Here is a 16,502-nt window from a genome sequence, read left to right as displayed (position 1 = left end):
CTTTTTAGAGTAACTTTTCAAATTTAATCTCGTATGATCTGTACTTAAAAAATAAAAAAAAATGACCTGGGGTGATGTAGATCTAAGTGCTGTACAATCACTTTTGGGGAAGATGGATTTATATAAAATGTGGTTTAAGAGGAACATATGAATAAAGAGAGACATCAAATTCTAATTTCTCATTTTGCTAGCAAGCGACACACTTAAAGTGGAACAAAGTAACATACTGCATGGCTGCCTTGCCCAGGAGGAGCCAGCAAGCCAAAGAAAATGCATTCCGAAGGACGGAAAAAAATGCTATTTTATCCTGCCTTTAGAAGTGGCAAAAAAATGCAAGCCCACACACATCATTGCTATTGCAGTGTTGCGTGGAACTAGGTTACAGCCACTATGGTAACCCTCAGCACTGGGAGGGTAATGCTGTCAGGTATGTTTGAGCTGAGCTAACAATGGCTCTCGATACAGCCAATGATGGACACGAAGGACTTGTGTGCCTCAGCAAGACTCTTCAGCCAGAGATTAGCATCAAAAGTCTTTCATATCCATGGCTAAAAAGTTTTTACAGGGCTCTTGACACTTATTTGCACACAGAGAGTGTGCTTTCCCAAAGTTTGTACAACTCTCTTGTGTGATATTACATTGCTGTGTCTAAAAATGGTAAGGCCAACAGATGATCTACCAAAAGCCAGAACAGTTGGTGCTTGAGTGGCATTTACAAAGAAGGTTAAATGGAAAAATTGGTCAATTTGGCAGCTCTTACATTTACAATTTGGGGGCTCAGAAAGAGCCTGCCGTGCTAGCTGGTTTGCTCACTCAACCGCCACTGCTCCAGAGTGTGTTTGCGTTTATGGGAGACATATTCACAACTGCAAATACACAAACATTTGCAGGCTATCCCCATAACTCACAGACACAGACTCATATCATGCCCTGAGGATTTGTGGATTTAGAGAAGACATGGGGCTGAAAAATATGGGACAGTCCAGGCTGTGCTCCATTCTGGCAAGCATGCGATGTGGGAGAACACTGACAGCTCTCTGATCTGGCAGCCAAAATAAAGACCTCCCCTTTCATTCAGTCCAGTTCCAAAAAAGTAAAAATATGGAAGTGCTGTGTTTTTTATTCTGCTTGAGGTTTCACAAATGTATTACTTCTTAATTCCGCATTATTCTGAAGCCGGCAATTAGCTAATCAGACAAATGAGGAAAGTTCAGGTCATGTATTTAAATCAGTATGTCCATTTGTTTAAAAATGTAAAAAAATAGATTTATCAAAATACATATGATTAAATTATAAAATAACATCAAATATCAGCACTGTTATCTTTAAATAAAGTTTATAAACAATGACATTAGTTGCCCCTTTTTGATTAATCTGCATAAAACCTCCAAAGGAAATGAGGAAATGAACTTTTTTGAATGTATATAGGAACGTAGGTACCTCTCAAAAGCATATGAGCATATTAAACTACATGAGATATATATGTTACATTTTCCTCTCACATTAGGCTGTGCTTTGCTCTAACGCAATACTTATTTTGTTTTTATTTTATATTATAAACTATGCATTTCTAATACTTTAACCACAACACTGAGTGTGTGAATAGTTGTGCGTGTGCCTGAAGAGCTCTTCGATCTATCAGTGTATTGATGACAGTGAGGTGTTGTATACGCGATGTAGAGACTGAGACTCAGTCAGACTGACTGACACCCTGCAGGTTTCTCCACAGAGAGCCTTTGATAGTCACACAAAGCGCAAATTAAACGCAAGAACCCAATGTGTGTGTGCGAGTGTGAGAGATAGAGTGATAACACCATTAACCCGATCTCAGTTATTCTCTCTCCTCTTGTGCGACTCCAATAAAGACAAGACAACTGTAAAATCAGCATCTTTGATTTCTCAGGCAGCTCATCTCAAACCACTTCCGCTAAATGTCCATTAGGGGTGCGCACTGTGATTCATTTTCCCATAAGAAACTTGACTCCTGAAACCCTATCAAAGGCAGAAGCTTCAAGGACACTCTCACTGTCCCACTGTCACTGCATTTCCATTTAAATAAAGGCATCACATCCTATTTCAACCCAGTTATTATTACAATCACAGGAACATGACTGTATTTCAAGCAAAGGTTGGTGGCAGGGAGAGTGGGACACAAACTATCACAGCTTGGTTTTGCTACATAAAGTTATGCAGAGTCTGTAGTTTAGTCTGGCTTGCTTAAAGTGTTTATATGCTTTAAAATGACATTATTCTACAGCCACCAAGAGCAAAATAATATAGGTGTGAATTCTTTGCAATGTTCTTACACACAATTCAGTAATTGAGAGTTATTAATTTAAAACATTTTCCATGTAGGGGTGAGTGATATTGCAAAAATTTTATATCAAGATACTCCAAGACATCTTTATGATATTTAATGTGTATCATAATATTTTGTTTTTCCAAGATTTAATAAGTTTTAACAGACAAAACAGAACGTGTGGTGCTGCATACAAAAATACTACAGAAATAATAATAAATGATAAACTACAACGATTTCAAAGATGCTGCACTAAATTCAATTAAACAGGACTAATTATGTTCACTTTGTAATGAAATATATAGGCAATCAGTGTTTACTGATATCAACGATATGCTCAGAAAAGCATATTGTAACATAATTAATCATGATAAAGGTAAACTATCATCATATTGCCCAGCCCTACTTTACTGACAGAAAATTCAGCATCCCAAGAAAATGTGCAGAAGATGTTGCTATGGGAATAGGAGAAAGCGACCAGAAGCTTGTTCTGTATAAATACATAAAACATCAGTGCTCCATTTTAGCTTACTTTAGGTCGTGGCCCACACTTTCCTACACTTTATACTGATAAAATTGAGAATAAAGCAATGGACTAGTGAACTCCATCCATATAAAACATTTATATGTTATTTTATGAAATAGTTTAGGCGTATGATAGTTGATAGCCTAAAAAAGAACAAATATTCAGACTCACCTCTCTCCATTCTTTTGTACCTATGCCTTGTGTGTACAACACGACAACTGTGGGAAACAGAGAGAGAGAAAGAAAGAGAGAGAGAGAGAGAGAGAGAGAGAGAGAGAGAGAAAGAGAAAGAGAGAGAGAGAGAGAGAGAGAGAGAGAGAGAGAGAGAGAACATGAGATTAAAGACCTCATAAGGCAATGTGAAATGAAATGCCACAGCAAATTAAGTGCAGTCAAATATCCCCTCAGCAAGATACATGTGACCTTTTTAAACTCTTTCCGTCGACACAATTAAGGAGAAAAGAGCCAATGTAGTGTCTCTGATGTGATATTTACACACAATCATTAACATGCATTTCTAATATCAGATACATTATCAGGACATGTATACCTGCAGAATGAAACACATGATTAGTTTAGGACATCATAGTGAGGACAACATCTCCTCTAGACAACACAAAGAACAGTGACATTAATCCTGTACATGGACCAAGAGAGAAAGTGCATGACATTTTCAGACTTTTATATTGTCTGCAAATTTTATCCACTCACCAGTTCCTCCACTTTCATTTGTGAATGAGTGTCATATGCACAAGCAGTTAGTCAATAAAATTCTTATATTGTACAGTCTAACCGAGACTGCAAAGTTACAAATACAAAAACAAAATAGAAATAAATAAATAAAAGATCAGGTTAACACAAAATAAATAAAACAAACTTTAAGACCAAGATAAAAAGGTACAAACTGTTTACAACAGTAAACAGTTTAAAGCTTCAAAGTTATATATGCTCATACTGCTCGTGAGTTAGTGTATATACAAAGTATATACATTAACCAGCCATTTTATTAGGTACATTTATATATAATTTATATTCAATTGCTTATTAACACAAATAGCTAATCAGCCAATCACATGGCCACAACTCAATGCATACAGGCATGTAGAGGTGGTCAAGACAACTTGCAAACCGAGCATCAGAATGGGGAAGAAAGGTGATTACGTCTCTTGGTGACGTAATATCTTCCCATGGCTTCTCTTACCACTGTTATGCTGATGACACTCAACTAATGTTTTCTTTCTCTCCCTCTGACACACAGGTTTCCAGTCGCATCTCGGCATGCCTGTCTGACATCTCTACATGGATGGCAGCCCACCACCTGAAGCTCAATCCCAGCAAGACTGAGCTGATATTCATCCCTGCAACTACAGGTCCTCATCATGATCTTGCCATCTCATTCGAGAACTCCCTGATTGTTCCATCTGTAGAGGCAAGAAGTCTTGTTGTGACTCTGGATGGCCAGGTATCGTTTTCGACTCACATCGCAAACCTGACTCGGTCATGCAGGTATCTCCTGTATAACATCAGAAGGATCAAACCCTTCCTCACCCGAGAGGCCACCCAGGTGCTAGTGCAGTCTCTGGTCATCTCAAGGCTTGACTACTGCAGCTCACTCTTGGCTGGTCTTCCCATACAGACCATCAAGCCTCTGCTCACCCAGAATGCGGCAGCACGACTCGTCTTCAATCTGCCCAAGTTCAGCCACGTCACCCCACTGCTGCACTCCCTTCACTGGCTTCCTGTAGCTGCACGCATCAGATTTAAAAACCTAATGCTTGCCTACAAAGCCAAAAATGGACCAGCCCCTACCTACTTGATGACAATGGTGAAATCTCGAACTGTACCACGAGCCTTTCGAGCTTCGAGTACAGCTCGGCTTGACCCGCCATCCTTCAAGGTAGACGGAAGACAAGCGTCAAGAATGTTCTCTGTACTGGCACCCAGGTGGTGGAATGAACTCCCACTGGCTGTCCGAACAGCAGAGTCTGTTGCTGTCTTCAAATTTAGACTGAAGACTCATCTCTTTACAAAGCACTTAAATGAGCACTGAATTATAAGCTGCACTTATTTTATTGTACTTCACTGTGTATTGTAGTTTAATGTATTGTATTGTATTGTATCTTATTGTTATTGTATTGCATTGAATGGCACAGAGTTCTGCGTTCAACTCTGTTTCTTTTTCTCTCTGTGTCTGCAGTGACTTTTTGTTTCTAGCAGTATCTGAGCTCAGGACTGTCTTTTTCTCTAACCTATTGGTAACTAGCAAAGATAGTTTTCTCTAGATTGACAAAGCACTTCTTGTAAGTCGCTCTGGATAAGAGCGTCTGCTAAATGCTGTAAAAATTTAAGTGACTTTGAACGTGGCATGGTTGTTAGCGGCAGACGGGCTGGTCTGAGTATTTCAGAAACTGCTGATCTACTGGGATTTTCACGCCCAACCATCTCTAAGGTTTACAGAGAATGGCCCAAAAAAGAGAAAATATCCAGTGAGTGGCAGTTGTGTGGATGAAAATGCCTTGTTGATGTGAGAGGTCAGAGGAGAATGGGCAGACTGGTTTGAGATGATAGAAAACCAACAGTAACTCAAATAACCACTTGTTACAACCAAGGAATGTCTCCAACACCTTGTTGAAAGTATGACATGAATTAAGGCAGTTCTGATAGCAAAAGGGGGTCCAACCTTTTGCTAGCAAGGTGTACCTAATAAAGGCCAGTGAGTGTTGTAATCTAACAAGACTTTATTCTGCACTGTCAGTGTGTCAGTGTTGATTTTCTAAGTGAAAATAAGAGAATTAGTGAATTTAGTGAATTTAACACATTGTAAAACAAAAACAAAATGCAGCCTATGCAAAAGTTATGGAATGTTTTCTATGTTTTTTTGTGTTACATATTTTCCCAATATGTTAAATTCAGAAAATAAATAGAAAAAGGAAAATGTCATATTTAAATTTGTTCCCTATAGAAAAACAACAAAATGTGTTTAAACTTTTGCATATGACTGTGTTCACATGTATCGCATAAATTCAAAGCATTTTTCAGTGTAGCTCTTTGCACTTATGATGACATCAGACTACATGTTGCTGTTGTCATTGCATGACCTACTTTACATCATGTTGCACTACAACTAGGCAACTTTATTACAGAATCAGATCAGATTTGCCATTTGTTCTTTCTTTTGTAGCCCCTCTGTATCGGCTTATGACCACTTTGTGCAAGTAACGATTCTTCACCAAAGCTTTGGGTTCAGGCATAGTGCCGAGTTTATTAGCTGACAAACACAAGAATAGAACATTGGGGCCATTAAAAGGCACAGGCTACAGCTCCCAGCTCCGTCTTGCTATGCACATAACACAGTGAACGTTATGATGGTATAGATTAGATATTATAAAAATAAGAAATTACATCTGTTTGTTTTAATTTGATATGATGAACTATGCAGCTGACTGATAAGAACCCATTTTCTGTTATGTTGCTATGGCAACAATAATAGACTGTTACATTCAGAAACAACAATTACAAAAACAATAGAAATACACAGAAAGATATTAATAAAGTAAAAATAATGAAAGAAACATACCTGACAAACACAAGAATAAAACGTTGGAGTCATTAAAAGGCACATACTACAGCTCTCAGCTCCTATACAACAAAATGTAAACCATAGTAAAACTATTTACCGTTAAGAGGTGGACTACTCTGTATCTAGTGGCTTTCTGATCACTCACTAATATTAACATACTAAACAAATAAGAGCTGTTGTTTACAAAATGAAATCCACATATACTGACATGCTATTTCACAGGCTTACAACATATTCTATGACAATATTTTGCATTTTGTATTATTTTTGGAGCGGAGTTCATCCTTAACGTCTACTTACCATCTCGCTATATACATAACACAGTGACCATTGTTGATGATGATGACGACATCACAGATAATTTGACCTCAAAAATTCCATTCATAAGAGATAATGTACAATATCAATTACTTTCACATTACGTTAACATAAAATGTAATGTTTTGATGAAATTCATACACATTAAAACTACTTCTGCTACACGTACACTATGTGTTGGTGGTAATGGCCATGTTTGTGTGGCTTTACATGGACCAACATGAGTACATGAAGTTTAACTTCTCATTGGTCTTTACAATCTTAATTATACTTTTCTGTATCAGCCCTCTTCCTTTCCTTGAATCTCTTTTCTGTGTAACTCCTTCACTAAAAGAAACCAACTTTTCCCATTTCTCTTTTTTGCTCATACCTCCTTCTTGCTCTTCTCTGTTGCCTCCTCCTCTCACCATAAAGTTACATCAAAGCCAGAGGCGAGGCTGTAGAGAAAGCAATCAGCATAATGCCAGCAGTGCAGACCCTGAGCAGCCAGCCGTAACGCTCCAGTCCTGTCCCCTTCTACCCCCCCAAACCCCCCCTCTCTTCAAAGCAAATCATAAACAGGACTATGCTAAATGAATAAATACAGAGATGGAGGGAGCAGGAGGAAAGGAGGGAGGGAGGAAGGAGAAAAGAGGACGGACCATCCGTTGGGATTCAGCGAGTGGTGGATAAGTGATTCCTGCGGGCTTCACACACAGATAAGACTGTGTAAGAGTGGCTGAGCGCAAAGGGAATACCTCCAGTGTTTAAACAGTGCAGACGGAAAGGCATGTGCTTAGAGGAGATCTAAAGTGGATTAAAAGCAGGACAGCGTCCAGTAACCATAATGAAATTTTCAATTAACCTTTTTTCTTTAATATCAAAACCTAGTTAACTTATAGAGTATTGCTAGGACATTATTATTATCCATATTACCAGGGGGAGATGTTACCACCTTCTAGCTTAAAGCAAAAGCCTCCTAGAATTCCAGCTCCAGTTGTCAAAGCTCTCTTTCCTTCCATAGTCATACAGTCTTTTCTCAAACTATAACCAAATGGAACATGTGGTCTGAACTCACAAAAGACACAGTTATAAAACACATATTATTTGGATTGATATGGTCAGACTTGGCTGTAACAGCATCATGTAATCAGGATACAAACATGGTAACTATTTTATTACAGTTACAGAAAAAGGTAGCAATCAAATTATAGATTACAGCAAGATTCTATTAAAATCACTCCTGCACAGCAAACTTATTGTGTCAGGATGCATAGTTTGGCCGTCAGTCATGTCATCGATAATATTTAATTTTATTTCATAGTATCAATGTATAGCAATCTCAATAATACAGTTCTCTTTTGCCATGTCTAAAGATGTCTTGTTGAAATTTGTTTTAATTTGCCTTTATTTAATTCTAAAAATGTTACAAAGTAATCCAAAATAACAAAGTAATTAGTCAGATTTTCGGAGCATGGCAACTGTAACATTAACATTAGAACTATGATGGTGAAAATGTTAAATAAATAAAGAAAGAAAGAAAGAAAAAGAAAAAGAAATGGACAAAAATGATTATTACAAAAAATGTAACATTTAGAGTCAACTGACAGTTTTCATTCAAAAATGCTGTATATCTATTTGTATTGACTTCAGTTACTGCAAGTTTTTGAAAAGAGCAGCTGATGTATAATGGAAATGGCTTTTTTCTTTCTCTAATTGAGGTGGTTTGAATCATTTTCAAAGCCCACTTCCAACAACACATATCATGAAAAAAACTAAATTCCTGAAAGTGATCTATAATGAATTTTGGAATTAAACAATTCAATAGGTGTGACCAGAAGAATGAATGAGAATGATATGATGTTCTGTTGAGCATGTTTCCATGTGAGAAACACAGCATAAATTCACTTTTTAATGAGACTAATGATTAGAAAACATATTTAAATGCACAGCCATATAGTGCTATAATAGGACAGAATAACAGGGCCAACTGATTGAAGTCTGATAATGATGAGAGTTAGTTGGTCAGCATGATCGTATAATAAAAATCTGTTTACAAATTTGTTTACTATATCAGGAAAAAGAAGGCTCTCTTCACATGGACTCTTCACATTCTGATATCATGAAAATTCATGCTCCAATGACAAGGCTGTTCCAAGACGTTTAACATGCACTGAATACAGACCATACACTAAGTCTTGGGCTGTACTTGTGCTAGCAGAACTACCATGTTTAAAACAAAATCTTTATGCTTGTTGATTGTAATATGGTGTACATTCAATCCTGGCCCACAAAATTCAGTGGCCTGGTGGCTTGACTGCCCAGTAAGAATTTTTAGATTTGTCTACCCCTGTTAATCTGTATCGCAAGTACATCTTTCAACACTAGATGTGTGTGTTTCTATGAGAATTTTATTGAAGCACTTTGTTTTCTTGATTTGCCATTCATACCAAACTGAAAACATATGCATAAACATGTCTGGCACAAATGAATTTCTCATAGAAATTACCTATTCATACCACAGAATGCATACATGGCAAACAGTGAAATGTGAAATGTTGACGGGTTTTACTAAATCCTTGCATTAAATCTCAAACACTGGAGTGTGTGTGTGTGTGTATATACATATACATATATAGACATTATATATATATATATATATATATATATATATATATGTATGTATATATGTATATATAGACATTATGTGTATATATATATATATATATATATATATATATATATGTGAGTCACATACACAAACCCCTCTTGACTCCTCTCAGGGAGCTTCTGGGTTTCTTTTTTAAAAACTCGAACCACTCCTCTCCCTTTTTCCACACTGTTGGATTCACAGCAGATGGAGGGATGGAGAGAGGGCAGAGAAAGATGAAAGAGTGCCACACTCACAGGGTTTCCCCTTTATACTCAGTCTGGTCAGAGTTTGAAGTGCAGGACATCCTCTCTGACCGATCATTACATCCCACACACACACACACACACACACACACACACACACACACAAACACTCAAAGACTTTCACCTCGCACAGATTATCCTCTGATTCACCATCTGAATCGGAGTGTGATGTATGTGTGTGAGACCACAGTGCAACTCATTACAGCATTCATCAGCTATTCCTATGTGTGCAAACTCAAAGCAGAGACCCTTACTGTGAGAAGGCTCCACACACCAGCGAGGGGCTAATCTGGAACCAGCCACAGGATGTAGCACAGCAACAAAGGATGGCCCAAACAGGACTTTGAATTATTGCTGCTATTTTCAAACAAACACAAAAATCATCCTGAAAACCAACAATATTTACATTTTATAATTAGCTATAATTTTAAGCTCATATTCATTACTGTGGTTTAAAAAACACTGATCGGCCACTTCATCGCTACAGCTTGTGTCAGCTGCACTTACCATCAGTGTGCACTTTGTAGTTCTACATTTACAGACTGTAGTCCATCTGTTTCCCAGTATGCTTTGTTAACCCCTTTCAAGCTTTTTTTCAGTGATTAGGTCCTCCACAGGACCACCACAGACAGTACTATTTGGACGGTGGATCATTCTTAGCACTGCAGTGACACCGAAGTGGTGGTGGTATGTTGGTGTGCTGATATGAGTGGATACATTGTGTCCACTCACTGTCCAGTCTAATCGACACATCCACCTTATTGATCCACCTTATAGGTGTGAAGTCAGAGACAATTACTTATCTGTTGCTGCACAGTTTGTGTTGGTCATCCTCTAGTCCTTCATCAGTGGTCAAAGGATGCTGTTGGCTGGATATTTTTGGTTGTTGGACTATTCTCAATCCAGCAGTGACACTGAGTTGTTTAAGAACACCAGCAGCACTGATGTGTCTGATCCACTCATACTAGCGCAAATGATCCACCACCAAAACAACACCTGCTCTGTGGTGGTCCTGTGGAGGTCCTAATCTATAAAGAAAAGGGGAAAAGGGGGCTAACAAAGTATGCAGAGAAATTTATGGACTACAGTCTGTAATTGTAGAACTACAAAGTGAACCTAAATATTAAGTGGAGCTGATAAAATGGACAAAGAGTGTAGAAACAAGGAGATTTGTTTAATGAAGAGGCCAGTAGGTGTATGTCTAGTAGGTGGTAAAGGTGTAGCCTGAGTAAAACGCAACTGCTCTCGTGCTGTATGTTGCTACAGAATCTGTGTCATGTAGGTGCTAAGAGCATGACCAATTAGATTTAGAACTTGTATCATGACCAAAGTTTGAGGTTTAGTTTGTTGCATTTATTAACTTTATGAAGTTACTTTATTTGGCTAGTTCGCTGTTTTTTCAATCATGGAAAGCACCTGTGAGGGTGATATACAGTCTCAGTCATAGCCAAGATATACTCTCAGAAATAAAGGTATGAAACTGTCATTGGGGCAGTACCCTTCTAATCACCGAGGTGGTATCATCAAGAGTACATCTCAGTACCTTTAGTCAGGGAACATAATTCTACCATAATCCACCGAAATTATAATTTCATTTTCAAGTTGTATTGACTCCATACATCCGTTTCGTCTTCAGGCTTTTAATTTAATTGCACTGTTTTATAATATTAGGTTATGAAAAGGTACAAAAACATATTTGTACATATAAAACTAAGATACACAGTCAGGGAGCCCTTGAAGCTACAGGCCGAACCGGCTGAACCATCAGAACACAAGAAGGATCACTCTAGAAGTAGCTTGGCCGGTACTATACTTGGCAGTTGCAACATGTCCTCCTGGACCCGGTACTGAGCTCAGAGCTTGAATGGCTGTGTGAAAAGTGGAACATTTTGTTGCACTCTGAGGCAATGTCAAATGGATGGCTAACATGAATTTATGATGTATAAAACCAAACCAGCTATAATTCTTTCATTTTAACATTTTCCATTTTCACCAATGAAATGTGTTATAGTTTAGGCTACAGTCTTTGTCGCTTGAAAATAATGACAAAGCTTCTGAAAACTAAACCGAGAAGCAAGTATCAATGAAACGAACAAATACTCGAACATTCAAATTATTCAGGCCAGCTGTAGCACAAACAGATGCAAAAAAGAGAGACAAAGAACAGGGTGATTTCCGCCATGTCAGATTGAGATTTACTTGAAGTAAAATCCCATTAGAGCTATTGGATCAACATCACGTGTCAGTTCATTTCAAAGTGGAATCAAGAAAATGTGTTATTTAATACTTGATAGATTACTCATAATTACTGACAACACACAAGTAGCATAATATTTTGCTAGTAATGTGAATTGAATTCAATTAACTTTAGTCAGTCCACTAAATTTCACACATAAAAACTCCTTTCAAATAAAGTAATTCACTTATTAAAATTTCAAAAGGATCATTTCTGCTTGATAGAAGATACTTGTGTAAGTTCCTCCATTTCTGTAAGAAAAAAAAATGTAAATCTCGCTGCTCTACAGTTGATCAGCATGTCTTTTTTTGAAGTAAACCAGTCACGACTGGAGCTTCATAGGGGAAATTTGGGTCATGCATAAATAAAAGAAAACCCAAGAGGTGCACAAATCAAGCTACATTCTACACCAAGTTGCAAATACACCAGCATACAGTTCACTCAAGTTTTTGAGGGTCATGCTCTACTGATGTCTTATCACCCAGCTCATGCATAGATAGAACCCAGGGGGGTTGCGCTCCTGCCCTTTTGCCATCAGACTGCACCAATGCCCCCTTAGTCAGCGTGCATAAAATTTATGTTGTCTGCTATATGCTGAAAATTAAATCAATCTTCATTAATTTTCAAGCTGCCTTTTTTTCCCTTCAGGCCCTGCCCCCCAAAAATGTTGTGTGAGCCTTCCCAACACATCATAATAACACCTTGACTCTCACCAACCTGACAATCACTGATGTTGACAAAATCAGCTTTTAGTGCATACCTAGTTGCCTAGTCATCGCTCATTAGCACTGATTCAACATACACTGACTCACAATTTGCCACAGCATGTGGTACTGCAATTATACCTGTCAGTCTATCAGTCTTCTACTCATTTCAAAGCAAAAAACATATAAAACAGGGGTCACCAACCTTGGTTATTTCATTATTAATAAAGGTTTTAACAGCTGTGCAAAATCATGACAGTTTGCAGATCAACTTGTGTTACCAGCATTAAATATGCTGCTAAAAAGTATACATTACAGCAGGAACACAGCACACTGCTTCAATATGGAATGAAAGTTCAACACTAAAAATCTGAATAAATGTATTAAGTACAATATCTTTGGCCAACTGGATGTACATGACATTTAGCCTGCATTCAACAGTCACTGTAGAATTCTAACATATTTTGTAGGGTTTGCTGGAACTCAAATGACCTGCTTCAAGACTCAGGCTTAAATTGTAGGTGATAGCACTTGGATTCATGAAGCAACTACTGTAGAATCTACTCTCGTTACAGGTATACCTGTAATTTTTTTAGTGTTCAAAAAGCAATGTGGAATATATGCTGCTTGTTAAATGGTTTAAGTGAATAACTCACATGAATCAAGCATGTGGATTCATTCACTTTAACATAGATTTATACCAGAGAAACTCAGCAAGCTTGCAACTTCTCAGCAAAAAAAATGCTGCTCACTGCAAGGACTTATTTGAGGGACACTCTGGACTGTTCTCTAGGTGGAACCTGCTGCTGACAATCTTTTGAGTAATATCTGTATGAAGGTATCAGACTCAGACTGAACAGATCACATTTCCGTCTATTCAATTCAAGTTAAAATTTCCAGTCACCCACCTTAAAGTTTCTAGTGTTGATATTATTGGTGCATCCCTCATCAGTTTGCAAGTCATGAAATTGTCACATCAACAAAATTTAATTACCAGTTGTTTGTTTCAATTAGCAATGGCATCTCTCACAATGAAAATGTATTATTTACTGTTGTTAACTGATAAGGCCTGCTATTCAATACAGGTACTTTATTTTATAATCAGTTATGCACATTATGAAATAGACACTGAAGTGCCATTGATATATTTTCCATTAACTTGGTCTGCCCAGTTCATGTTCTGTACTGGCTGGTGCTATCACAAACAGTAAACATGTGGAACATGGCTAATTTGGTCAGCCATTAGAGTGAAACTTCCTTGTGGTAAATTTGGAAATTCATTAATTCACAAATATCATCCAAACACATCACGTCAAGAATGTGGTGCAAATGGGAATTTGACAAGGGAAGTGATCAGGGGGAACCTTAAGAGGCATTTAAGCTTATAGAAAAACCGTAATGATTTTCAGTAATTATTAGTCATTCATTTTTAGTTCATAAAATCCTTGAAAACCCCAGGAGGAAATCATCCAATCAGGATGTTTTTTTCTTGTGAAATCTATATAGATTTCCAGACTAGCTCTCTCATTGGTCAAGACTTTATGACCCTGACAGTAGGCCTTACACGTCATAATAAGGAACCGACAGTGTGAGAGGGACCAATATTGTGATAAAAATGTCACTAGGTGTTCTTCGTCCTAGATACATCATTTATTGTGAATATTAGTGATGGCACTAACCACTTTTCAGTTAGTTGTTAGAAGTGGAAACCAGCTCTTTGTCAGAGCTCTGAAAAGAGTTACTGTAAAACTGCTAGACACTAGGTAAAACATACATTAATAATATGCCTATAATAAGCTGAAAATAAGACATGGAAAATCTTTTACAAGCTTCAAATGTCTGTCTTTAATCTAGAACAGCCACAAAATTTTAAAATGCAACAGAGTTAGCTTATCACTAACATACTATTAGAAATCCCATAGGGATCAGCAGATATTGTATTGTATGAAGGTGTATTTTTTACATTTATAGCCTGAACTGAATATCTAGTTCTAATAGCTACAGTTCACCACTGAATGTGATCCTCTGCTGAGATCCCATAATCAATGTTGTCAAAGACAAGAAAATGGTCTTGTACAAAAGAGAAACTGCAATTAAATTAGCGTTAATAATAATTATGGAATTGAGGGAAGCTGAGGCCGAGCAAGGCTGTTCAGGGAGCCAGTATGTTCACACAGAAACTGATGAAAGAGCAAGTCTAATTGGGCTCGTATCAGCCAGAGTGGAGAGAGCTTTAATTACTTTTGTATTGGAGAGACTGCTGGAGAAACTGAGATTCCTTGGGCACTCTTGCTGCACAGCTTAATGTAATAATACAGACACAAATACATGCAGATCCACTTCGCCAGTATTGCGCTCGTCATCTCTCTTTTTGCACTCTCGGTATTGCGCTCTTTTTGAGGCCAAGAGCCATAAAGAGCTGGAGCAATCTAAAAGCACTTGATCTTCAAAAAAGATCACACAAACAACTTCTGAAATTACAGCCTCATACAAATCAGTCTAAAACTACTCCAACACAATTACAACACATTTTAAAGTCCTTTAACCACAAACATGGCGTTGTCTTACCCATTTTTCATTATTTATACACACTTAGGAAATTATCACTCCTTCAATGCTTTTTGTTTGTTTCACTGTATACCAATTTTCCTCTCTCAAACTTTTTTTTAATAAATACAATGATTTTGGAATTAATCTGGGACAAGAAAACATATTCCACAAAGACTGAAATTATTATGTGGGGCGACTCACCCAAATTTCAGTTTCTATTACTGGGCTGCCAACCCCAGATCTGTACAATACTGATTACAGCAGAAAACACTCAATTCTCTGCTGTCTAGTTGAAATTGTAGGACTTAGTGAACCTGTATCTCTGGCAGCTATGCCCACTGCCCCATTAATCATTCCTCCTCCTCTTACACGAAGAATGCAACGATTAAACCTCTCTGGGGATTTGGGCTCAGTTTAGGCACCGTTACAGCATTCAAACATTCTCTGTTTCTGTCCTGCTAATATTTCTTGGGTATATGGGAGATACGTTAAATGTACGTCTTTCTACTACATAAGAGGTTGTGGTTGTTTGTGAATGTACTGCTCACTTGAAAAAGAACAAAGAAAAAAACTGAATTTGCAAGACGGAATGCTATGTACACTCACTTAGCACTTGTATCTACACTCAGCTCCACATACCATATAGGAGCTCTTTCTAGTTGTACAATTACAGACTGTAGTCCATCTGCTTCACTTTGTTATCTCACCTTTAGCCCACTCATCAATGGTCAGGACCCACACAGGACCACCATAGAGCAGGTATTATTTGGGTGGTGCATCATTCTCAGCACTGCAGTGACACTACACTGACTTGTGGTGTGTCAGCTTATGCTGCACTGGTACATGTTAGTGTGCGTTCACTGTGTTACTGCTGGACTGAGAACAGTCAATCAACCAAAAATATTCAGCCAACAGCGTCTGTTATTCTTATATTTCTTATATTATATTCATATATAAAATACTCCATATATTTACATGTTATTTTTTTATTTTATTTAATTACAATGATATTGAATCACAGCTTTCTCAGTCCTTTTACAATAATCTACAGCTCTCTTTATCAATTTGAACACACCTACAATTTTATCACTTCCCAGTGTCCTACTGATTATCTGAAAACTCTGATGTTGTACAGGAGTCACACATTATAGTGATTTAATAAACTTGTCTGTAACCACACTGGTTTAATTTAATTGGAAACAGTGATTCCAAATGACAGTGTAAATCACCATCCCATAATACCATGGAACCTATAAAAATCTAATACGCATTCACGCAATCAATATTTAGTTCTTCAGTATTGATCGATTCAGACTTGAGGTGTCCACTCTACTACAGATATAAAGGCTGTTCACTCATTCAAAGGGAATAACAAACCTCCATTTGAAATTCGT

The 16,502-nt window shown here is 37.5% G+C and overlaps 1 protein-coding gene across 1 annotated transcript in view; it reads right to left on the bottom strand.

The window, feature by feature from the left end:
• The window catches only part of LOC108427549 (copine-9), a 151,319-nt gene that overhangs the window by 122,706 nt on the left and 12,111 nt on the right, over positions 1–16,502 (bottom strand). Inside the window, exon 3 of the mRNA XM_017697773.2 lies at positions 2,997–3,043. Coding sequence (XP_017553262.1) covers positions 2,997–3,043 — 47 coding nt within the window. The remainder of the gene's footprint in view (positions 1–2,996; positions 3,044–16,502) is intronic.

This window comes from Pygocentrus nattereri, chromosome 26 (genome assembly GCF_015220715.1).
Source record: "Pygocentrus nattereri isolate fPygNat1 chromosome 26, fPygNat1.pri, whole genome shotgun sequence".
Taxonomy (NCBI): domain Eukaryota; kingdom Metazoa; phylum Chordata; class Actinopteri; order Characiformes; family Serrasalmidae; genus Pygocentrus; species Pygocentrus nattereri.
This window is presented reverse-complemented; position numbering and strand designations above follow the sequence as displayed.